Source organism: Excalfactoria chinensis, chromosome 1 (assembly GCF_039878825.1).
Source record: "Excalfactoria chinensis isolate bCotChi1 chromosome 1, bCotChi1.hap2, whole genome shotgun sequence".
Taxonomy (NCBI): domain Eukaryota; kingdom Metazoa; phylum Chordata; class Aves; order Galliformes; family Phasianidae; genus Excalfactoria; species Excalfactoria chinensis.
In genome coordinates, this window is record NC_092825.1 from 170124393 (window position 1) to 170150187 (window position 25795).

The 25795-nt window shown below is 37.7% G+C and overlaps 1 protein-coding gene across 1 annotated transcript; it reads right to left on the minus strand.

Moving 5' to 3' along the window:
- Positions 1 to 4260: 4260 nt before the first annotated feature.
- Positions 4261 to 4922, minus strand: LOC140262906 (glutathione S-transferase 2-like). Its single transcript, XM_072357590.1, is given in 2 exon segments — positions 4261 to 4826; positions 4829 to 4922. Coding segments are annotated over 2 exon segments (660 nt in total).
- Between the last annotated feature and the right edge of the window lie 20873 nt (positions 4923 to 25795).

The following is a 25795-nucleotide window of genomic DNA, read 5'->3' on the forward strand; positions in this document are numbered from 1 at the left end:
GATCTCGGGAGATTTCTTATTTTGGGATATGATATTTCCTATGACAACCACAAAGGGCTTTTTTCTTACAAGGTGTCTTTCAAACATCTCAGAACGAAATGGTGATCTAAACAACTAGAGATCCTGTCAAGTCAATTAGGTCTGAACTTAGCATTAACCTTTCCCAGAGGGCCATCTCAAAAGACACATTCACCTTCTGCCTTAAGAGGCAGGCTTCTACCATTTCAGCCTTCCACACAGAGTTTGTATGTCTAGTTTAATTACTTGCTGCTTACACTAATTTTTTTCTTTAAGTTTTCTTTTTTTGTTGTTGTTTGTTTGTTTTTTCATTTATCCTTTTATAGACAGAGAAAACACTCCCTTGTGACTTTTTCCACATGAACATGCAGTGATTGACTCATGTAAAAATAGCAACATTAGTTGCATAGAGGTAGAGAGTTTGTGTCCCTTGTCTATGTATCAGGTTACTAACCTTTTTTTCCTCCTCAGGAAGGAAGGTCCCAAGTGTCTACAGAGGAGATACATGTGAGATTGAACCAAGACCTCACTGAGAATTCACATGGCAGCCTATTATGGTTACCTGAGCATCAGTAGAGTACCTTACACAAATACTACCAGGTGACCATGTGAGAATCACATTAGTGTCCACCTTGAAGCGTCTTATCCTCTCACTGCAGTGTCCCTTAGAAGCCTCCTGCTAATGACAAGGGCAACCATTACAGTGCTTTCCCACATAGAAACTAAACGTTTCTCAGCATTTCAGATTGAGACTGTTTTCCTATGACAACAGTAAAAATAATTTATTCTTAAAACAGTCAAGACTCATTTAGGACTCATCATGGTAGTGCTACTCCTCATGAAAGAACTGTCAGCTTTTAGCCAAGTTTCAGCTGGCCTCGGGGGAAACACCTTACTAGTGACTGTTTTGCCTGTTAAGATAATAGAAAGCAGACAGGTATTTCCTTTTCTCCCGGAAGTCAAATGAATTTAGAGAAACATCATGAGATCAAGATGAGAGGAGGGAGATAAAAATGCCCATCAGTTTAGCCCACTCCATCCTCTGCTCCTGTGAACAGTGTGGGAAGTTGATGTTTCATTGCCTGTTTTCTTTTCTGCAAACCCTACAGTGTCAGGCCTCAGAAAAGTGGTAGAAAAGAGAACCTGGAATGTCAGCCTCCCAAGTCCAAGAGAATACAGCGTTGCTGAAATTGCATTTTGAAGAACTTTTGTTTCCCAAGTCAATGTTTAGAGGAAAAGTGGAAGAGATTACATGTTTAAGGGTTAGGACTGTGATTTGAGACAGGGAAAATTACTAAGCAGTAAAATAGAAGTCACTGGCAGAGGGAGAAGCTAGAAGTTTTGCAACCTGTATCTACCTGCTGTATTCAGGAACAGCATGATCTTATTCATTTGCTATAAGCAGTACAATAGCTAAGCGCTGCATATACACCAAGTGCAAAATTGAGAGGAAAAGTGAAAGTCAGGGAAATTAAAAAATTAACAATCTCTTAATGAAAAATCTCTTGTTTTTTAGAATCTAAGTAAGTACGATTTTAAAGACTAAGCAGTAATGGTGAAAATCTTTGGATGTCCATGTGGTTTTTTCTGTGATGGTTTCCTCATCCTTTTTGAAAATCATGAAACTGAGCTACCAGATCCTACACAAATCTAGTGGTGCATCTGCAGTGTACATGACACTTTAATCACTAAATAGATGAGGCACACTGAACTTTAGGACTAAAGGATGGATAGTGTATATATAATTCATCAGCCTTTTCCTTCTCATACCACAACATTTAAGAAACATGGCTTGAATCTGTACATGCGATTTGAACCTTTGGCCTTCAGATGTCACTGCTTATGCATCAGCTAGAAGCAAGAAGAAATCCTGTAACATGAGAAAAATTACAGAAGAACATCTGGTTGTCAGAGGAGCCAGAGACAGTGATTTCAAGGTCAAAACTTCCCGTAATTTTATGTCATTTAATTTTTTATTTATGAGTTCTGGGCAAGCAGTTGCTGAGCTTTTGGATTGGGATTTATTTTTGGTGCAGGGGCTGAGTATGCCTTCCAACTCATTCTCTGCTGATTAATGGTGTCAAATATACTTGGCTTTAATCAGACTCTCTGTTCCCATCGTATTCATTAAGACTGAAACAACCACAGGAAGTGCTTTCCCAAGATATCCCACATCTTCCATAAGCCACTCAGTGTGAAAGAGGATGTCTTCTGAGGTTTTCTTGCGGTGATTCTGATATACATAGACAGGTCAGCAAGAGGAACAGATATGCTTTATCACTCTGATTCCTTATGGTGGAGATTAACACACTGAAAAGAGAGAGAAATCAGGAACTGGGAGGGTAAGCAGTTTAGAAGGAGACTAAGGAAGGATAAAGGAGAGTCCTTGGAGGAATGCAGCAGAGGCAGCATTCATGGGATCTTGCTGCAGCTAAAGTAACTTAAATTAAGAATTCAAATCAAAGTACATTTAGTGTTTTTGGAAAATGACTGTAATTTTTGGTATTTTCCAAGAAAGTGCAATGCTGTCCTGTAGTCATTGTAACTGAAAACAACGTTAAGTCACTGCAGTGGTTCCACACCAATTTGGGAGCTGAAGCACTGTCACACTGATCTCTCACTCCTCTCCCTAACAAAAGCAGAGAGGAAAATGAGATGAAATAGAATGCTTATGAGTTGGGAAAAGGACCAGGAGATCGCTCACCAATTACTGTCATGGGAAATACAGACTCAGCATAATGGAAACTAATGTAATTTATTGCCTAATGACAGAAGACTAGAGCAATGAGGACTAAAAACAAACTACAAACACCTTCCCCCACAACTCTCTCCTATCTCCATGGTCACTGTTCCTGCTCCATGTGGGTACTCTCCCACGGGACACTTCCCACAGGATACAGCACAGCTCCAACATGGCCCCATCCATCCCACAGTGCCCACTGTTCAGGCACTGCTCCAGCACAGCCCCAGGTGTGGCAGCTCCCCCAACCCTCCTGGCCCACTACAGGTTCCTCTCCAAGGGCTGCAGCTCTGGTCCAGGATGCTCCTGTGTGGGTAAGCATGTGTTGTGCCTCCTTTAGGCCTCATCCATGGTTGTGCTGTGGGCTCCTCCATGGCTGCACATGGAGCTGTGCTCTGTGCAGTGCCTGTGGGTTGCAGGGGGACAGCCTGCTCCTCATGGGCCTCTCCTGGGTTGCAGAGAACTGCTGCTCTGTGCCTGGAGCACTTCCTGCCCTCCTCCTGCACTGACCCTTTGGGCTGCAGGGCTGTTTCTCCCCCATCTCTCACTCCTCTCTCCCAGATGCTGTTGCACAGCTGCCACCTATGGGGGACCTGTGCTTGAGCAGTTTGTTCCTGAAGGAAGTTTAAGAATTTGAGGAAAAGATGGAGAATGGAAGTTCCAAAGAAGGATAATGACAGTCTGGGAAGTAGGTTGTCAAAGGAAAATGCCTGGTGAAGGTCCAGGAGATCTGTAAGAAAGCTGTAGACATTGGGGACTTTGGAGAGCAGGAAAGGTTGGAGGCATATCCATCAGCAGAAAGAACAGGAAAGTGAAGGGGATGCCTGAGCAGCTGCATAACAGAGGGCAGCTCAGGGAGAGGGAGCAATAAAGGACCTATGAAAAAAAGGCTAATGGATTACTGAATTTATAAGTCATCCATGTAATGTTTTTTGAAGGTGATGGTAAATGTTTACAGAACAAAATGTGTGGGGGAGAATTGGCACTGACAGCTGTGAAAATAATAATAATGATCTGGTCAGTATAGTGTACCCTGGAAGAAAGAAACAGACTAATAAACTTTCACACCTTTGTGGAGCCAAAAGGCTGAAGTCAACCCTTTAAAAAACAAATTGAGAGAGCTGAGTGATGGTATTAATCTGTGGGCTTTTGAGCTGATATGGTAGCACACATATGGGGCAAGGATTCAATCCTCTTTAATTTGTACTATCCAATACTATCCAAGGAGCATTCTGAGATTTCCAGGTGAATTTACTGTTACTACACCATCTTCCTCAGCCTGACTTCGTAGGGGAGGTGCTCCAGCTCCCTGATCATCTGTGTGGCTCTCCTCTGGACCCTCTCTGACATCTCTCTGTGTTTCTTGTACTGGGAGCTCCTATTTTTTATTTATTTGTTTACTTATTTATCTTGCAGACCCTCAGCTTTATTGGGGGGGGGGGGGGGGGGGGGGGCGGGAAGGGGAGGCTAGGAGGGTTGAGGGGGGGTGGGTCCCATCCCCCTTACTCCTTCTTGTTTCTCCACAGTGCCGTGCGCCAGGAGATGGGGAACTTCATAAAGCACCCCAAGTGCATGTAGGCAGAGATTTTCTCCAGGGCCTCAAAGCACTGCAGGAATTGGCTCAGGTTGCCCTGCAGCTCAGGGCTGTTGGGGACGAACATGCAGTGCTGGTCCAGCACATCATAAGCCAGAAAGTCAACAAAGGTGAGCTTGTCATCCACAAACCACAGCTCAGAGCCCAGGAAGCACAACAGCTGCCACAGTTTTCCTGGTAGCTGCTCCAGGTACGCCGTCTTCAGCTTCTCAAAGTTGGGGTTGTAGCAGAGCATTATGAAGACCATGCGCAGATCCATCAAGTGGTTTTCCAACATGTCCACATGCTGCTTCTCCATCTCTGTCTCCCCACACATGTTGTGCTTGTGGGCTATATAGCACATGATGGCATTGCTCTGTATCAGCTCAGTGTTGCTATCAATGAGATAGGGCAGGTTGGCGAAGTCGAGGCCCAGCTTCTTCTTCTCATTGGTCCAATTGCTCTGGTTAAAGTTGGGGACTGGTCTAGCTTGCACTGATGCTCCTGGTAGGGAATCTCGGTGTACTCCAGTAAGAGGTGGATGTTGTGGGCCAACCTGCAAATGTCCCAGTAACCCAACATGACCACCATGGTGAGCACTGATTCCCGAGGACCCAATGGGACGTTCTGCTCTGGGACAACGAACACAGAAGAACAAAACACAGCCTCCCCCCATCCCACCACCCCCCACTGCCCCACTGCCTGCATTGCAAATATTATAGAGTGGTGGGGGGTTTTGCTATAATAGATCCTAAATATTCTTCAGTGTCTTCATACCTCTATTTCTGTAAATCTAGATTTTATTAGATGGTGCTGGGGGTTTTCTCTGTGAATATACTTTTGTTAGAAAGTTGTGACTGTGGCCTAAACAGATGAAAAAAAAACTCAGGCAAAAGTTACTTTAACAATGAAATCTAGGAAAACGGCTTTTAAACCAATGGAAAGCAGAATTTAAACTTATAATGACCCACGGAAAAAAAGGATATTAGACATGGTACAGGTAGAAACTGAAGAAAAATTACTTTTATTTAAGACCTTTGTACCCCACAGAGTAACTTTCATTGATATCATATTGAAATTACTCCTTCTTTAGTAATATACCTGTCTAGAATATCTGGCACTAGATCACAGTGGATGTTTCTTTATTGGATTAGACCTGGCCACTGGCAGAACTGAGTTTCTAAAAATCTTGTTTCTTTGTATTATAATAGAGCTTTTATTCAGAAATATAGAAGAGTCCCATATCAGCTTTTTCTTCATGTTCTTCTGTCTGTGATAAGCCTTCATTACAGCTGTGATACAAAAGACATATTCCTTCACATTGTTGTAGCAGTGGCAGCCTCTGTACCATAAAACACATCCTGCCAATGAGGAATCAGCCTAGTCAATATCATCAACTGGTTTTCATTTCCTCAGAGAGATAGGGAAGCTCTTTGTCGCACTTGACAGCGCATGTGGCTAATCTTGTTTTCTATCTGAACTGGTAATTATTGTTAGAAGCATTTTTGGAGAATAAGGTGTTTTAGCCAGCAGACAGCCTTGGTAATATCTTTGTTTAATAAACATACTATTTTTTTAAATGGTTCAGTTAGTGGAAACATGCACTCAACACTTCTTGTTCTATCTCTTCATCCATTGTAGCAGTTCCATTATTAATTTTTTGCCCTTGTTTGCTAACATGCCGTGCAGGTCATTCTTATCTCAAGGTATGCTACCTGTGCTCTTTATCACTCAGGTAAGAGAGAAAATACTGCTTTACTTGTTTCCGTTTTCTTTCTTGGAGTACTTCCAGTGTGGATGCTTCCAGCTATTTGATATGATGCAGCTGTTCCCTGTCCTCCACGGCAGATTCCCACGTGCTGATTTTCATTCAGAATAATTGGTGTTGTTTTCTGAGGCAATTCTCTAGCATTGTTTTGCATTTTGTACCTGTAAAAAAAATCTTGCTGATGTTCATCTTTTGCTATTTATCATAAATACAGCCAAGCTGTCATTTGAACATTGATTCCTGTCCCCTTATGTTTGCCTCTGCATAACTTTATGACAACTAATTTTGTTTGTATTTGAGATTTTTTTCTCTATCAAAAGGTGGTTTTAGGAAATTTTAGAAGGCATATATGTCCAAATTATACCCCAAAACTCTCAGGGATCACTATTAGCTTGTTGTCTTTTAAAAATATTTGGAATATTTGTAGGCATGTGTGGATATACTACTAATTGAACTCATTTTTTACATATGCAAAAGTAGATAACATTAACACAAAATCATATGATTTACTGCAGCAGCTTACTGAGGCAGAATATCCTAGCAGAAATAACCAGGCTTGAAGGCATCAGATGAGTTTCACCTTTCTCAATGGGGGAAGAAGATTCTTAGGGAAAAACTAGCAGGGCTCATTGACAAGGCTTTAAACTAGCATTGAAGAAATTAAAGCAAACCTGCCTATTATAAGGTGTGGGTCAGCATAGCTAGGTTAGAGGGACAGTGTATTAGCAGGAGCCCTCAACCTGCTGCTCTGAGATGTGCTGGTAAAATTGCAGCATATTTGAAATCTTGTGATGATGAGCTAGGGACCACCAAGGCAATAGGAGAAGACAACATAGAAACTCAGTACTTCAAAGAAATTAAGGAGTTTTTCTCCACAAACATTACAAGGTTGGCTCCATAGCTTGGGAAACAAACAGGAGATTTAGACTGGATATAAGTATAAAGTTTTTTACTATAAGAGTAGTGAAGCACTGGAATAGGCTGTACAGAGAGGTGATAGGTGTCTCATCCCTGGAGACATTCAAGGACAGCCTGGATGGGGCTCTGAGCAATCTGATCTAGCTACAGGTGTTGCTGTTCATTTGTTGGACTTGATGACCTTTAATGGTCCATTCAAACTCAAAAAATCAAATGATTTTGTACACATAATGTATATATAGTATTTCCAAGGTTTCTATTTGAAGTTTGTTGGATTTATTATTTTTATTTATTTATTTATTTATTTATTATTGTTCTGTGTTTCCCTTTAAGCTTTCTGTCTCACATAAAACAGGTTTGGATGGGAGTATGAATTGAGATATTAAGGCTATGGCTATACCAATAAACAATGCAGGTTCAAGGCATGGGTTCAAGTGCTGGCATGCTATTGCCCATTCCACTTAGCTGTTAACAAAATTTCTGTCAGTGGTACCCTGTAACAAATGTCAGAGTACTAGCGATGGTCCAGGATGGCTTCCCACAGGTAATATGAACAAATTAATGCTCTGGAACAGTGCTTGGGCCCTGTCCCTCTTTGTTTTACTAATTCAGACACAAATGAAGTTTTGGAAAAGAAAAATCTATAGCAAGATGACGCACTGGTGGAAGAGTAAATGGGATTGCTCTAGAAGCAGTCTTTATCAAACTTTATTTTTGCAATTTCAGTCCCAATCCAGTATATATATATTTACTGTAGTTTTATGTGTATAATGCAATAATCAAGTCAATTTATTGAAATGATTTCTCTGATGTCTTTACATTTTCTTTTCTGAGCACATCCATACAGAAATTGAATTACTAGAATTTAGTCATAGGAAGCCCCTTACATAGTAATTTACGTGTCTCAAGTATTTCAGTTATTTTTTCCCTGCTGAGTAAGTACTTCTGGATTTTTGCTGTAAGGACAAAATCATGATGGCAAGGCATGCTTCAGGGAACAACAGACAGGAAAAAATAAAGAAGGTATAATATTGAACACAGCCAATTTGTAACTTTTAGGCAGAGATTAATTTCCAGTCAGCGAAAGGATACATAGAAAACTGATATTTGATCCAGGGAACCTTCCCTGTTTTTGATATCAATATGTGAAATAACAAATTTTTATGATATTGTTTGTGATATATCTTTAGAACTCTCCAATAGGGTGAGAAATTACACTTTGGTTTTGTGTAAAGAAACCCTCTCTTTCCAGTTACTGTTAACAAAGCCACTGATCAGTCTCACAGATGTACATTATAGACAACTCTTCTGGTCAAAAGATCACATCACATAATAACTGTCACACATTTTGGCACAAGGACTGGTTAGCTCTAAACCTAATCTTTGTGATTTCTGGGTTAGTGTTTAAGAAAGAAGGCAGGTAAGATTTGGGCTCCTCATGACCCAAATAATTAAGACCCACCATATTTGAGGAGATATTTTCTGCAATATTTAAGGTTGCTGAAAGCACAAGCTCCTTAAATACAATTTACTTGGTCCCTGGTTACAATTAAATATTACTTTTAAAAACAATTGCAATTTCAAATTTGGGATATTTCAATCAGTGCGATCATGCAAAGACCATAAAAAGATGTAAATCCAGGAGAGATCAGGTGGGTTCATTGAGTTTCTAAGATTTACTTCTCCAGCGTATGTTCTTGTTGGGAGTTTTCCAGAAGGATTCAGTGAAGCAGTATCTTGATTTATGTATAATTATCCCATTGTGAGATTTTTTTTAATAATAGCAGCAAAATTTTTTGCCATGCCTTGTGTTCATGGGGATTTTCTGAGATTTATGAAGCTGTTTTGTAAATAAACATTATCAATTGTTTATTGTTCTTGGAAATATTTTTGAGAGGATCTAATGATTCATAAATCTCATGAAGACACTTAATTACTTTTCTCAGAAAAAAATAAAACACACTGAGAAGTAGAGAACAGGAATCAGTCCTGAGTGTGCACTGCCCATATTCATCAAGACAAAATTATCTACAAAATAATAAATAAAATAAAAATGCATGGATAAAAGAAAACATGAAGCAACTTGTTTCACTTAATCCACACTGCATCTTTGTTCTATATTGGTTTTCTTGATTAGTGTTTTTGCCTTAAGAAAAGTAATCCGTGCAGAGTGCTTTGGGGATTAGAACACCCTGAATCATCTCTAATTATTTCCTCATTTTGCACTATTTCCTAATAAGCCAAAACATCTTACTGTGTTTACAAAGCTGCCAGATTTTATATTGGATTTTTATGGAACTCAGCATTTCCAGTCTTAGCCTAATTAACACTATTTTTTAAAGATGTTTCATGAGTAGATACAGCTTGTCAAATACAAGTTCTAACTCAAGCATAAATTAAGGAGCAGGAAAAGAAACTTGTCTCAGAAGAGAACTAGAACTGATAGGATGGAACAGGATAGGTTTATTTTACATAATAATATCAAGCCTTTTAACAAATTTGGTTCTGAATTACTTGATGTTATTAAAAAATTGCTTACTCTATCAAATATACAATGTGAAAGGCATACACAGACATGTACAGTTTCTGTCAGCCTATAATATTCATGAACCTCAAAAATAAAGAAATCTGAGAGAACAGTATATAATATATTTACACACAATTGGTAGAAGGTGCTAGAATGGAAACTGACTAAAATGTTTCCTATTACCAAACCACACTCTATTTGGACATAGTCCTTATACTTTCATAGAGTCATAGAATGGCTTCGGTTGGAAGGGACTTTAAAGATCATCCAGTCTCAACATTTGAGACCTAAGACATGAGATCAGCCTTTCAGTATCTGAATGGGGGCTATGAGAAAGAAGAGGAGAGATACTTAAGCAAGGTCTGTTGTGACAGAAAAAGGGGAAATGGTTTCAAACTAAAAGATGGGAGATTTAGACCGGATATAAGGAAGAAGTCTTTTACTGTGAGGGTGGTGAAGCATTGAATCTGGTTGCCTAGAAACATTCAAGGCAAGTCTGAATGGGGCTCTGAGCAACATGATCCAGCTGTAAATGTCCCTGTTCATTGCAGTGGAGTTGGACTAGATGACTTTTAAAGTTCCCTTCCAATTCAAAACATTCTATGTCCTTAAAAAGAGAGTGCTTACACATCAGAAACAACAGGTATAAATAACGGGGTTCACTCTAAAACAATTTGCAGGTGAAGTTGCCCAGTCTGTGGATGGGTCTGTGGAAGGGAGACCATCTCCAAGCTACCAGCAAAAAGACATTTCATTTCTTTTGTGATGGGGTCAGTACTAAGTCTCCCCTCCACCACATGCTGATTTGACTCTCTGGAGATGGACATTGGATACATGACTGCATTATTACTGTGTGGACAGAGACACATCTAATTTCTTTACTTTCTGATAATTCAGACACAAAAGGCAGCCTCTGGAGGAGAATCTCCTTTCTTTCATAAAACCAAATGCTTGTTGCTACAAGAGCTAGTCTACTTCAGCCCTTCACACATGAGCCACATGAACACAAAAGAATGTCACTCGATTGCCAGTCTGAGGTCATTCAGCTTCATCCTCTGTATAGTCGCAATACAATGCATTCTTTCATGCTTTGTGCCTGTATTAAAAAAAAAAAAAAAAAAAAAAAAAAAAAAAAAAAAAGATTTAGAGTTACTCCTGCTTCAAATTTTGCTTATTATTTAAAGTTAAATCCCCTACAGTCTATTTTTCTCTTTTTTGGAAGAAAACTGAGTTTTATAAAGCAGTTTCTACAAAGTGACTCTTACATTTATTTTTTTTTTTTCCCCTCTTTACTGTCCTTTATAACTTCTCTGTCTTTTCAATCTGCAAGAAAATGGTTGGCATTGTCAGCAATTGTGGCTATCTTAGAATTATTGTAAAAGGCTATGAAGTACATTTTTAGGAAAAAAATAATATTAAAGGGAGTTAAAAGGCTTTATAATTGAAAACATTTTCCCCTTTTTTAAAGAAAAGACACTTTCTAATTCTTCTAACTCATTTTAAAAGGACTTTTCTTAACATCTAGGGGGTTTTGAAGTATTTCAACATCCACATTAAATATATTCATGAAAATATATCAATAATAGTCTCTGGAAAATAAACAATATGTATATGTACAGATTTAGATATAAAGATATATATATATATAAAATATCACATCATGTCTTTTGTTACTGGAAACCTATTTACCTTAAATTGTCTTGTTGTTGAAATGTAATTGGTTGTGTTTATTTGTGTTTTTCAGTTTGTTTTTTCCCAGAGATTGATGGATGGATGAGTGGGGGAGGATGAATTAATGAAAATCGAATGAATGAATGTAAAAAAATCAAATGAAATATAAAAAACCTACTGTAATAGGCATTGCTACTGTGCAAGAGGTTTGGCTGCAAGTCTATAGAAGATGACAGGAACTAAAGGAGCTCCATAAGTAGGAAATGATGGAAGATCTAGGGAACAATAGGGAAGTGACAAGACGGGGAAAGCACTACACTATTATTTCACTGAAACAGTTTCCAAAGTAAATTGTAAATCACCAAGATATTTGGATCAATCTGAATTCTTTGTTTGAATGCCCTGTTTGAAGTTTAGGACCCGTTAAATATTAAAAATTCACCTTATTAGTATTTCTTGGGGTGAGCTATTTGCAAACTGAAAATAATATTGAATGAAGCTTCTTCATTCTACTGGAGAAATTCCACAAGCTGACGGATTTACTGATATTCCTGTTGTACTTAAGAGTTCTCCCAGCTTTGCTTAGGACTGGATTAGTGCTCTTCCCATTGCCCCAGCAGACTGATAAATGCACAGACAAAAGTGATGTGTTTCAAATAAGTTTTTTGAAAAATAAGCTAAGACTGAAGCAGACAATTGGGCCCTCTCCATGGACTTCAGTGAGTAATTATGCAGTTAGTTGTTCCTTCCAATTTGGACATCTCAGAAGGAGGATGGAGGAACTAACATGTTCCAGAAGAGCTGACGTTGCCACAGGCTCAGAGGCCTCTGAAAAAGATCTGTTGACATCAGTGCTTCTGGCAGTCAGGGCTTCAGGATTTGGCATATCTTGCAGTTTTCTTCTTTTTTTCTTGTATTTGTAGGCTGACATCATCTCCATGCTAACAGAGAAAAGTGGCAGAGTGTGCATCCATTTCTCTAGTGAAGTTCCAGCACCACTTCTGTCCACAAAGCCTATAAGTTTCCTTTTCATTGTGGGCATGGCAACTATTTCACTGCACCATGGTCAAAATGGTTGAAGAGGCTGTGTTTAAATTTCTCTGCCTCCTAAACTAAGCAGTTCTGTAGAAAGATAATATTTCTGCAAAAATCTTTGTCAAGGCATACAGTATTTGTCATAAATGTTGTGGAAGTATACTGAATGGTTGAAGAAACATTTGCTCATCCAAAAATTTCACTCAACAACAACAGAAACAAACCAAGCAAACAAATAAACTAACCAACTAAAAGAAGGCCCACTTCAACAAGGAATTAAACATGTATCCGAGAAGATATCTAAAGGTGCAAACAGTTCACACTGTTGTGCAGCTACATTTAGGCATCAGAGTCTGAAGGCTGTTTTCTTATCATTCCTCTGTTTCCAGAAGATGTGAAGAACTTCCCAATGAAGTCCCACAGCAGGATATGCCTGTATTCAAGTGTCTGACTCTCTTCTACACAGATTAGAGAGATAAATAACTGAGGAGATGCATAAAATATGCTGCCGTGCATAATTTTTTTAGAGATGATCATACCTTGGATTTGCTGGTTCTACTTAAGTATATTCACCCCTAGAAAAACTGTGACAAGTTGTCACTGGGAGAAAGAGGACAAGTCATTAATTTATACTGCAGATTTGGAGGCCTAAATACAGCTAGGTTGTCTGAGTCAGGCCCTTGAAAATGAGGCATGAAATTCAAAGAATTGCAAGAAATTAACAAAAAAAAAGGTAACTTGAAAGTCTGTTTGTCCCACCCAAGACATCACACCGTACTCATATAGCAGGCAAATGTTCTCCATGATCGTCCTCATGTATTTGCATTTTAGAAGAGTGTACTGTAGTTCCTGCCCTTTGTGAACTCATCTCTGCTTCAGAGGCAGAGAAATGATTTTGAGAATTCTGATAAAACACCTAGAAAATACATTCAGAATGCCGTTTCTTTACTTTTTTTTTAAAATCATAACTATTTTATACATTTTTATATATATATATGATAATTTTTATATGATCACCAATTTACAGAACTAGGTAGCTTGTTCTATATCTCCAGTGAGGAAGAGGTGAAAAATGCAGCAGAATCCCTCTTGATTTACTCTACAGAACTGCTAGTAAAGGTGATAGTACTGATACAGCTATTTCTGTTAAGCCATTAGCTAGATATTCCAGGTATACAAGATTGTTTTCAACTGGCAGCTGATTTAAAATCAAGGCATGCTGCACTATGTGCTGCACTATCAAATCTTATGTTTCCCTTGGGATGGAATATAGGATATTTAATGTAGTAGAACAAGTCTGTGAATATTTATTTTTATGAACCTAGTATTCTAAGGAATTTTTAAAATATGCTTAAAAACCCAAGAATATATGAAGTAAAAGTTACTGTCAATATCTTTAGAAACCTCTAATACATTTTTTAATTAGAGAAAATTGCAACGGTGATGAAGAATATTTTTGGGGTCTTCTTGTTTATTTGGTCTTCATTTCCTTAACTCTTTAAGGTATTTAAAATATGTGAGCTCTGATATTAATGTTATCCCAAATAAAATAATTGTTAACATAGAAAAATAGCAATTTAAAATGAAATTCAGAGCACAGCTATCAAACAGACTTGGCCTAAATCCTCCTCAAAATTCTTTTAAATTAGAAGCAATACAGAAGAAAACAAGAGCAAAACAAACAAACAAACAAACAAAAAACAGGAAGACAACAAACAGTCTAGCATTGATTTTCCTTTATACATAACAGATTAATAACTCACCCAAGAAGGAAATCTGAGACATTTATTTGCAGGTACATTTCTTCAAGAGAAGAAATTTTTCTACAATTATACCTGCCCATGAAAATCATGTGCGACATCGCACCAAACACCACTTTTCCATTAACCTATATCCAGTGTGCAGCAAACAAGTTTATAAAGATCTGGCAAAATAATGCTCTGAGAATTCTGATTTAATGTGAAGACAAAGGTACTTGCACTTCCAGTAGTCTTGCAGTCAGTTTTTTTTTTTTTGTTTGTTCTTGGTTTTTAAAGATTATTCGGAGACTGTTTCAGGACTGTAATTGCATCCTTGACAGAATTCATCAGAACATGTTTGAGTGGTATTACTACCAGATTTCATTCCTGAAAAGATTTATTCCAAAACTAGATCAAGAAGAATATCAGAGTAGCAGAGTCACAAGCTGATGAAATAATATACTTGAGGAAGGAAAGAACAAAATCATGTAATGTCTGTAAATTTCATAAACATTTTCCCTTTTCCTGATGTGTCACTTCTAAGAGATACAATTTCTATGCAAATTCCAAGAGGAGGATGAATCTGCTGAATATTTTATCACATTCCCACATGCTCTAAAAGAACATTACAACTTCACTGGAAAGTTCCATTATGAGAACACACAGGATGAAATTGTTTGTGCTAGGAAAGACCAATATGTCTTAGAGACTCTCTGACTACATGCTGAAATAGTTACAGAACTGATCTAAGATAAGTGCATGAATAAGCTGAATAAATCCAAAGAAACCCACGGGCAAAACTTAAACAGCAGGTGTTGATATGAGCACCCACTGACTTCGCAAGCATCTCAACAGAAATATCAGAAGTGCCTGGTGCAGATATACCTCTAGGCACCCACATGATGAATGACCGGCTGAGATCGCCATGTGTTGCAAAGTCACAGAGGGCTTTAGATGTGTGCTGCTCAGTGGGCCACCATTAGTGGAACAGAGAGTGCCAACTGCAGGGCTCTACTGCTGACATTGCTGTTATTGCTAATGAAATATTGAGGCCTCTCTACATCAGCAAAGCAATATGGAAATATTTTAATTGTCTCTAGAGTTCTATAAAACCAACAAGTACAAGACAAAAATTCGGAAAGCTGGGCTGAAAATAAAGGAGAACTGAATAAAAGCTTCCATTTCCCTGTTAAAATTATAGGAAAATCCTGGGAGGTGGTGTTTTTAATTTTGTAAATCTTATTCAATCCTCCCAGCCCTATCCTTCACTTCCACAAATTAGAATTAAAGATGTTTTTTGGATTTATCTTCATTTTTCTGAGGTGGATTGTGTTGTCTACAGCTATAAAGAAATGAAAGACAGAAGTCTGTGATATTGGCCCAAATTTAAATTAAATATAGTAGACAAATGAATTTGTTGCTATTTGTTTTAAAACATGTGTTGTTACTACTGAAATATGTTCTGGAATTTTTTAAAGTGTTTTTCCAAGATACTTCTACAGGACAATGAATTTGTTATTTTTATTTTTATTTTTTTTTTTTATTATTTTTTTTTTTTTTTACATTTGGGAATTAAAGTGTTGTTTTAGCAAGGACAACAAGCATTGCCCTTATGAGAGTAAAATGAATATTGCATATGCAAGAAAATAAAGATATAAGAGCTGAACAGAATTTCAGTCAAGCATGACTTAGATCCACTGTTTGACCAGAAAAGGAGGTTAACTAATTCTGTGAAAAAGAAAAGAAAAAAAGAAAAGAAAAGAAAAGAAAAGAAAAGAAAAGAAAAGAAAAGAAAAGAAAAGAAAAGAAAAGAAAAGAAAAGAAAAGAAAAGAAAAGAAAAGAAAAGAAAAGAAAAGAAAAGAAAAGAAAAGAAAAGAAAAGAAAAGAAAAGAAAAGAAAGTTTTTCCTCCTATTACTGAATAACTTTTGCATCCTTGTTTTCCTTCCAGCCAGACTTTCCCACTTCTTCATGGGAGAAACAGTACTTGGGAAAGCACCATCATAATAAAGCTCTAGGGTGGCAAAACTTCCTACTTACAGCCTGCATTCCTGAACAAGCTCTGCCTGTCCCCATCTCCAGTATTTCACTTCACAGGAATTTTGGAAACAGTTGCTCAATATATATATATATATATATATATATATATATATATATATATATATATATATATTTCTTTTCTAAACTCCCTCTGCAAAGCAGATTTGTATCTAGAATTTCTTTCCAAATCATCCTCAGCTTCTCTGATTCTCCTTCCCAGTAATCTTGCTCTGCATTACTTTTTTCTATTTAAGTGAAGCTGTCTGGACACGTTCATCAGCAAGTTCTAATGGTAGTTCCTCTAAACTACATTGTGGAGTATCTCAAAGTCAAGCTTTGGTGACTCAGCAGACCAGATCTGTGTCACCTTATCAGAATTCAGTGTATATTGCTCTGCTGTCTATTTTAATTGCTCAGAGGAAAGATGTCAAATGATTTCAGTCCAGTAAGAGCAGCTAATTAAATATTTACTTGGAAAATGTTTGCACATGATTCACTTCCATGAAGATCTATCTGATTTCACATACGTATCACCTATATTCTCGTCTGAGTGTGCAGCTGAGTTAAACATAAAATTCCTCACTCAGCCAGAATATATTATGTCTGTACATCCAAAGCCAAATTCATCACCTTACATTTTGTAAGAACTAGGGAAATTTCTTGATATTTCTGACTGACTAGCAATTTATTTTTTAGACATTCAAAGTCAACACTGAACAGCTAACAATTAACAAATGCCAATATTGAAAAAATGTTCTACTGGCCAAAAGTTATTCACTGTGTTGCTCTTTCATACTGTTTGAAATCAGAATTCAGTTCATAGCGCATGTATGTAATCATAATAGAATGACACACAAAAGCAGAGCAGATGGTAATATTGCCAGTTCTGGTGTTTAGTAAGTCCTTCAAGTGTTCACACGTGAGTCCAAAATGCTTGTCTGCCTTTAAATAAAATTCTGCAACAAAATTCAAAACCTACTTCCTAAGAAAGCTGGAAAAAAATACACAGAGGGTAGAATATGCTCCCTAAGATTCCTCTGAGGCCACGGTTGCAAGGTACTCTGTCCCTCAGGCATAAATAGGATGAATTACCTCCATCAGTGCTATATTCATCTAAAACATAAAAGAATAATTTTAGTTTTTGATGACTTTTCAACAATTTGACAATTTTAAGAAAGCACATGAATCTAGGAAAAGTAGTTTCCGTGCACAACCTCTGATTCCACATTATACAAATGTAGTAACCATGCAACATGTGGTATTTTTGGTCGACTTCTTCAACCGATCTGTTGAAATGCTCCAAGTTCAAATTTACGAGGTCTTTGTCTGTAAATGCAGTTCAGGGGTTTCAGTTTGCAACTTGGAAAGTACAGCAGTGATGCAGAAAATCAAAGATCAAAAACATTGTAAACGATGAAGTCAGCATTTCTTTAAATTGCTGCTAGTCCCATAAATACTGCTAATTTTTGAAATATCAAGTGATTTATAAGCATTCATTCAAAATTTACTATTCCCGGTTAGCATCTGAGTATATTATTCAGATTAGATGCTATAATGTACAACTTTGGGTTTGCTTCTGAAGCTGTTTATGATTCTGCAGTCAGAAAAATTTACTGGTTTATATTTGTTAACATCTCGTTTTCATCATATTCAGAAGACAGTGTCTCATTTCTTACCCAGTGATTGGCTAAGAACAGAGAAAGTGAGCAGGTTGGGACTTGTCAGGTGGAGAACTGGTTAAAGTGACTAAGACACAGCATGTAGCAACCATGAAATCATGGAGTGGAAGGTCCCAAAGGGAGTGAAGAAGGCTGGAACAGATCGGTTACCCTGGACTCTTGGCAAACAGACATTAGCTGGATGAGGGAGCTGATTGGGAAGTAATTGAGGTGTGACAATGCTCAGAAAAGCTGGTAAGTCTTTGAGGGCAGTATAGTCCAATGGCAAAAATGGTCCATCTCAGTACTTAGGAAAACATGTACACACATCAAGAAACTGGTAAGTCTAAGCAGGGAGTTCACTATGGAACAGCAAACAGAAGGGGAACCAAGAGCAGGCAACAATGGAGGAATTTAGAAACATTGCTTAGACATGCAGGGGTGCTCCCAGGAAAGCCAAACCTCACCTGGAAGTGATACTTACAAGAAGTAGCAAGAGCAACCCAAAGAGAAGCTACTGTTAATTCAGTAGGAAAAAACTGAACAAGTGGATGTGGCTGAACAGAGTGTTTGATTTAGTGACAGCTTGATGTAATTAGGCTAAGGTCTTTTGTGCCTTGGGCCTCATCATGTTCTCCCAGGCCTTTGTTTTGTGAAGGGGCTGAATGAAGAGGTGGAAAACCAACTGAAGATGACAGGAAAGCAAGGGCATACTTGGAAAAAAGTCACACAATGTCAGCAGTTAGAAAGTACCTATGAAAATGGTCTAGTCCCACTTCCCTGCTCCTGGAAACATGAGTTTTCTTTGAGCCTTCTTCATTTGGGTTTTGGATACCTCTCCACAAAGTTCTCTGGGTAACGTGTAACCTTTTCCACTGCTTGAGAGTCCTCACTAAAATATAAAAAATAAAAATAAAATAATAATAAAATCTTGCATTTAAATAGAATTTTCTCTATTTAAATTTGTGCCCGTTGCCTCTTGTCTTTTCACTGAACATCAGTAAGAAGAGTCTGCCTCTGGCAGTGGCACATGTTGACCAAGGCTGTGAAACCTTGGAGGTTTCAGGACCCAACTGGAAGGAGCCCTGAGCAGCCTGGTTTGTCAGAGCTGTGATGTTGTCATGTTGCTCTGGGCAGGAGGTTGGCCCAGAGAACTCCTGAGTTTCCTCCCAGTCTGAGCTGTTCTCTTTAACTGCGGCAAGCAAAATGTTCTCCTCATTTGTCAGAAGGGGACAAATGCAGTTACTGCAATAGTTATTGGGATAGTTGCTTCATGCCTTCATCTGTGGTTTTTTGGAAATTGTTTCCTGTTAGAGTCATTAATGTTTCTGAGTTTGCAGATAGGGATGATAGCTTGAATGACCTTTTAGTGTGTTCAACTGACCTAAGACTTCAAATCTTTCTGCCATGACATAGATATTTCCTCAATTATTTTTCTATCTCCCTGGGCTGTATACTATATAACTACCTACTTGATGTCGTGAAAAATGTAAGACTTTTTACGTGGGGCATTTATGTATTATTTATTGCTTTCTTATTGTATTCTTATGGCTCTAAATCATCTCCTTATACATTTTCTGTTACATAGCATTTTGATGTTTTGAAACCATCCAAGAAGCTGCCTCTCATCCTTCATGTTCTGAGGCACCTGCAGATCTTGCTTTCATAGTAGCAGTTTCTAATTCAGACTTTATATTAAAAATTCAGCCTATTTTGTTTCCTCCTTCTAGTGCTGCAGTATATTTGTTTAAAAAATATGTGCTATTTACTGTATATGCGTGAAGCCATTGATGAAGGAAAATTAAATCAGAGTTTTATATTTTATTCTATTCTCATTCAGAAGTGAATATCATAGCCCAAACCTAACTTCTTTGAAACTTTTTTTTCATCTACAGAGTTTCTGCATGCTTCTCAGCACTTAAACTCTCCTCAATAATGAAAACAAAGGCTTTCCTGCTATAGATATCTGGAGATTAATTTCTGCATAGCAGTTAGAGGATTAGGATTCACAGTGCATACTCAGATTACCATTCAACAGTGTCATGAAGGAACAGTCTGTGAACACCAACTACTTGTGACATCCCATATCAAATGCTAACTTTGCTTTTATGACAGCTAAGATGCACTGGTTTCGTCCTCTTGCCTTATGAAGTCAGCCAGAGATCAAAATGGGCCCAAGGAGTCACCACAAAATGCATAAGTAATAATTTTGTGTCACAGAATGCTGTAATTACTTATTGTGTGGCAAAGTTATTTACAGAGAGCACAGAATACAACATTCTTCTCTCCTCTGCTGAACATGTACACTAGATCCTGAGTGTGGAAGCTTTGAAAACATAATTTGGAGTTCTACTTATTCCATTAGTGTGACATCCTTTGGAAGTTATTTGGTTTGACTCGGCTCCTGGCAGTCTGATGGATCACAGTTGTCATTTGCAGTAATGGTGGCAGTCAGTCTCCTCCATTTCATGTGCCTCATACTAGAATTTTCACTACTCAGTATGACACAGTTTGACTTGTCACTGTGAGAGGTACAATTAGTTAAGAACAACAGAAAAATCACATATAGACCATATTCGTGAAAACAAATTGTGTTTTAAGCAACAAAAATTATCATAGTATATATGTAAATATATGCATGGACATTTCCTAATTAGGATATGATCAATGCTGTGGTTAATCCTTTCTCCTCATAGGCCAAACTCAGTAACATGTTCTGTTCATTGTTGTCTTTCAATGATGAAACAGATGAAAATAGTACCAGAGTACATTTATGTAACACCATGTCTTCTGAACACTGTCAGCTTGTTCCCGCAATTTATAAATTGTAAGTCTGACATGCACATGCGGATTGTGGGCACAGTGATTCATCAGTGAAGGGATGAAGGCTGAAGAATGAATCATCCCAAAATGATCATGAAGGAGGTGGATATGGAGGTACAGGAGGGCACACCAGAGGCATCATGCTGTGCCATCTAAAAAACATGCTCAGGAATGATTGAAGTGCTCTCAGATGTAATCTTTCTGTGAAGATTAAAATAGAGCTATATGAATTCTCAACGAATCTACACTGTGTAAAAATACGTTTCACAAATATGACCAAATTTTAAATGCAGAAAAAACACCAAGGATTGTGTGTCCATTACTTCTCTCCAAATTAATCTCAGTTTTAAATAACAGGGCAAGTGTCTGGAATTTTATCTGTGATGTCCAGTAGTCTCATCTTGTACCATATTGAATATTGTCATCTAGCTGCTCTCTATTGTATCTAATGATGACCTTATTGTATCATAATCAGAGAAGCGTGACACACAGCGCTTCCTTTCCTTGCATTTGTCTACCCCTGGAAAGGAATGGGAATGTAAGGAGTCTGTTTTCATGTTAGTATGGGTTCATTTAACCTGACTTCCTCTGAGTATCAGTGTATAATCATTTAAATTATTTTTTATTTCCACCTTAAATTTCTATAGGAATACCTGGTTTATGCCCTTAAAAGTGATAGAACTGTACATGTAACTATATTTGTAGTCATGCAGGAAGATATTTATGATTCCCATCACTTTTGAGGACTCGAGTCAACTTTCATGATGAAGCAGATTCAGTTTTGATTTTTATCTTCTGTTCAAGATACCAGTAGGCAATTCTTCAAATATACCCTAACCCAGAGAAGTAGGATAAGTTCTACTTGTTCCAGTGATACAAAAGAAAATACAATGGTTAATTAAAGTTATGATAACAAATCTTTTCCTAGCATAATTGTCTGATGTTTCCTGAGAGAGATATTTTTCTATTTTGTGGCTTCTTGAAATGAGAAACTTCCAGTACAATGCCGGTATTGGGCAACCAGGAATTGAGACTCCTCGTGGAAACAGCTATGCTCGTTATTGATCCTGCCAATTGTTCAGGGGTGAGATGTGAAACATAAAGAAAGCATGTTAGTTGGGAAATGCTATTGTCTCACATGAGATGCTAGCTTTTCCCAACAAAGAACACCATGTTATCTAGGCAGCAGGGGATATGTATTATTCAGGTCATTTTTAACTGTGACTGTACAAGGGAATCTGCATTGGTATTTCATATAAAGGCTTGAGGCAGCAAAGGAAGACTTTACAGAAATTTTCTCATCAAGAATGAGAGAAATACCTGTTAGGAATGCAATAAACAATCCAATGGATAAACTTCCTTTACTTATTTCTGCAAGTCTTAAACTGTGACAGTCTGTACAGCCACAGCTGATTCTGTTTTGGCTCCTGTTCTTAACCTCTAGGACTGGGTTTATCTAGCCTTTCTTTAGAGTGGCACTACTGCAAAGAATACAGCAAATCAAAAGCTCTTAAGACATGTTTTTCTCAGAAAACACAATTCATCTGTAGTGATATATTGTTGATATATCTCAAGGTGGATTTGAAGGTGAGAAAGATATCCCACTAGAGCTAAAAAGGTTAAGATAAGTGATGCCTAAGTCAAAGTTCTTATTCTGAGTACAACCTGCTCCCTAGCATTGGACAAATACTATATATATGAAATGGGTCAGAAATGGAGATACCTCGTGCTCTCTTTCACTGATGAAGTTCAGTTTAATTCATTTAAGGAAACAAATAACAGGTGTGGTTTTTTTCTTTGTTTGTTTTTTTCAGAGCAATGGCTGAGTTTTCTGGGTAGCATTACTGCTGAAAACTGAGAGCAGACAGAAGAGTTTGCATAGCTCAATCTGGGAGAAGCAATGCAAATTTGACCTATGCACATTCATTCCCACTGGCCACCTTCTTCCTTCTGTCCCACGTATGCTTATATGGATACGATGGGGTATCCTACAGATTCTTGATAGCACGTCACAAAAGAAAAAAAAAGGATGCACTTCTAAGAAATTTTAACACAGCTCGATATTCATGGTTTTAACCAATTTTGTTCCTTGGCTCATCTGGGGATGTTCAAGACGTGAATAATCAGTAATATGGGAAAAGCAGCCAATAAATTCACCTTTAATCAAATAAATGTATAAGAGTGAGTGTTATCTGGACAAAGTTGCTCTAAACAAAACTGTTTGTTTTTATTATCATAGTATCATAGTATCATAGTATTGTGCGAGTTGGAAGGGACCTTAGAGATCATCGAGTCCAACTCCCGGGATTCGAGCCCTCTGTGTAGCAGAGCGGCACTTCTACCCCCTGCTCCACAGGGGGGATTCGAACCCGGGCCCCCTGGTGTTGCAGACGGGAATTCTACCGCTGCGCCACCGGGGCACACTATTATATTTAATTTGTCCTTTGTTGTCTCTGTTAAAGGACAGTGTCAATGTACTCATATCTACACTGCATAGGAAGAAGGGGATGGGGAAACAAGGGAAGTGAAATGCTTGCCTGAGTCATTCATGAACATTGGCTTTCAGAGATTTTGAGATCATGTCATCTAATCTCCCAGAACCCTAAAAGGAATCATAAAAACATTGCTCACATACTCGGAACACGGACAACTTGGTTAAACAAAAGAAAAAATACATTATTTGTTCAGCTATCATCACATTTTCACAGTTACCCATATCTAAATCTATGCTGTGCTGTCTCTGTGCTTAAGTACAACAGATGGAAGACTGGGGCAAAATCAGTGAAAGCAAAGTACCCCCATGAATGGTCATTTCCTTAAAGTTGGCAAAAAATTGCCTGTTCACTTCACTGGAATGAAGATTTCAACAAGAAATTCCTTCATTGATTAGAATATCCATCATGTACCAATAGAAAATGTGTATTTATTGTTCCCTTTTGCGAGAGCAATAGCTTCTGATCCATTCATCTGCACTGTTCCACAACATATTCAAATGAACAATATATAAAATCCAGAAAGGCAGAACAGAGCTGAAGAACTGAATTGGAATATGATAATTTTGAATACAGTATTTTAATTGTATTCTTTGTTTTAACCATGCTTTGACTTAATAACCATATGTCTAGCCTGTCTTTTTCTCTCTCCTCCACCATCCACATGACTGCTGTATTTACCTCATGAAGGGCCAGACTGTTGAATACACATAGCTTATGTTAAATAGTCAGAAAAATGTTCTAGTGATTATCCAGCTTCTCAGATAACACAATTATCCCAAAGATTCCACAGCTGCTTCATATTCCCCAGTGACAGCTACAGAATAAGAAAGACTTTGTTTGACTTTAAATTATTTTTAAAGGCGTGGTATGTGATATTCAATTGAAAAAAGTCAGTCAGAAACCACAGCTTAAATAGCAAAGGGAAGAATAAAAGAGAGATCTTTTTCTCTTACCTGACATGAAAATCAAGTAATGGAGAAAAGAAAGAATGCAAACATTAATATAGCACTCAGTCATTTGTTTTGTAGTAAACCTGACTTCCATTGGTGTCCTAACTTCCTCAGCTGTTGAGTGAAAAATCAATGACTGGAAACCAGGTTGATCCAGGAAAGCACAGCTGTCAGCATCACATCCCTCTCCTGCTGCCTTACTTTTTCCCTCTGTTGAATCAGTCCACTAGTTTCTAAATTCCTCCTGCATCCATTTCAAGTTATTTGTTCCATATCTTATAACCTTCTGAGAATGTTTATTTTTCTACATGAAGACAAAGAAGTGTATAGATCCCAATATTCTTAATCTTCATGAGGCCTTTCTTTGCCAGCTTCTGTCTTTATGTCAGTCTGCAACATTTCCCCATATATCCAACTATCATGAAGAAGCAATAGCATTTTTCTGTGACCAGACAAACTGAAGGCAGCCTTGTTAGCACTGAGTCAAAGTACACATAGGTTTATGAATCTCTTTTTTAAAAGAAGTAGTGGGTGGGTTGATCCATGGGAGAGAATTTCCCTTGAAACAGACAACTGAGAATTCAGCTCAGTGTGTGTTTTATGTACAGTTATTTCTGCACTGAGATTCAGTGGCCAAGCAGACAAAAATGCATTTCCATATATTATCCTGAAAACCAAAAGAAAGTACATACAAGCTGAAGCTCAGTAATGCCTTCAGCCTTTCCCAGGTGGGAAGTGCTGCATGCATTGTTGGTGGCATGCCTTGTATAATTTAGGGTGTACCAGCCTGTCTGCATTCCTACAGTCTTTCTTCAATTTTTATTATTATTATTATTATTATTCTTTTTTTTTTTTTAAATTTAGAATTGTGGCTTTATGCCCTTAAGAATATGTATCTTTTGGTCTCTTACTATGAGCTATGTGTCCAGACTCCCACTAACTTAACCAACTGTAGTTAATGCTGTCAATGAACTCCAGAAAGTGATAAAGTTCACCCTTGAATGGACACACAGTTGTAGTCAACTGAATTGGTATAGCTCCACTGACTGTTAATTAGATCTCTATCATCTGTAATGGGAGTTTAGTCACCTAATGCACATGTAGACACATACATTTAGATACCTGAACCTGCAAGCTGGTGTCATCCCATTAGGATCTTTATGGAATCAATGGAGAGAAACAAGCTATTCTGTGGTGCAATTAATTTCATTCTAAGATACACATGTAAAATGCATTCAAATGAATCCCACCCCAGAGTTGTTTCATTTTTCTGTCTAACAAACTAAACAAAAAAAAATATAGTTTGTTACTCTTATGTGTAGCTTAGGAACTTTACTGCAAACATTTTCATATCTGGAATTCTTTGTGGGCAAAGAATATAAGGGAACTACATACAGAGCTGCTAATTCTTTCCCATTGCTTTAAGCTGAATGCACCATTGGTTTCAATATAATTTTGAAGGCTAGCTCTGTCATAAGCTCACTTTAACACATTCTGAACCAATATAAAATGTATTGCTGTTTCATATTTTAATTAGCACAAATAGTTGTTCATTGAATTTCTAATCACATCACTAAAGAGCCTTTAATAAGAAGATACAGGCAGTTCCAATCTGGTTTGCTCTTACATAGCAGAATTCTCGTGGTCTGTTATGAACTAAGTTTTCTGTTAACCATTAAAATGCATTCAGAATCAGTTGATTTTGCTTTTCTGTTTCAAGGCTAGGTGTTCATTGTGCTTCTGTCCATCATTTTCTGACCCTGCAGAAAGTATAAAAGTAAAGACACAATCAATCTAATGCTGTTAATAGACTCAAAAGGAACATTATGGTCTATAACAGC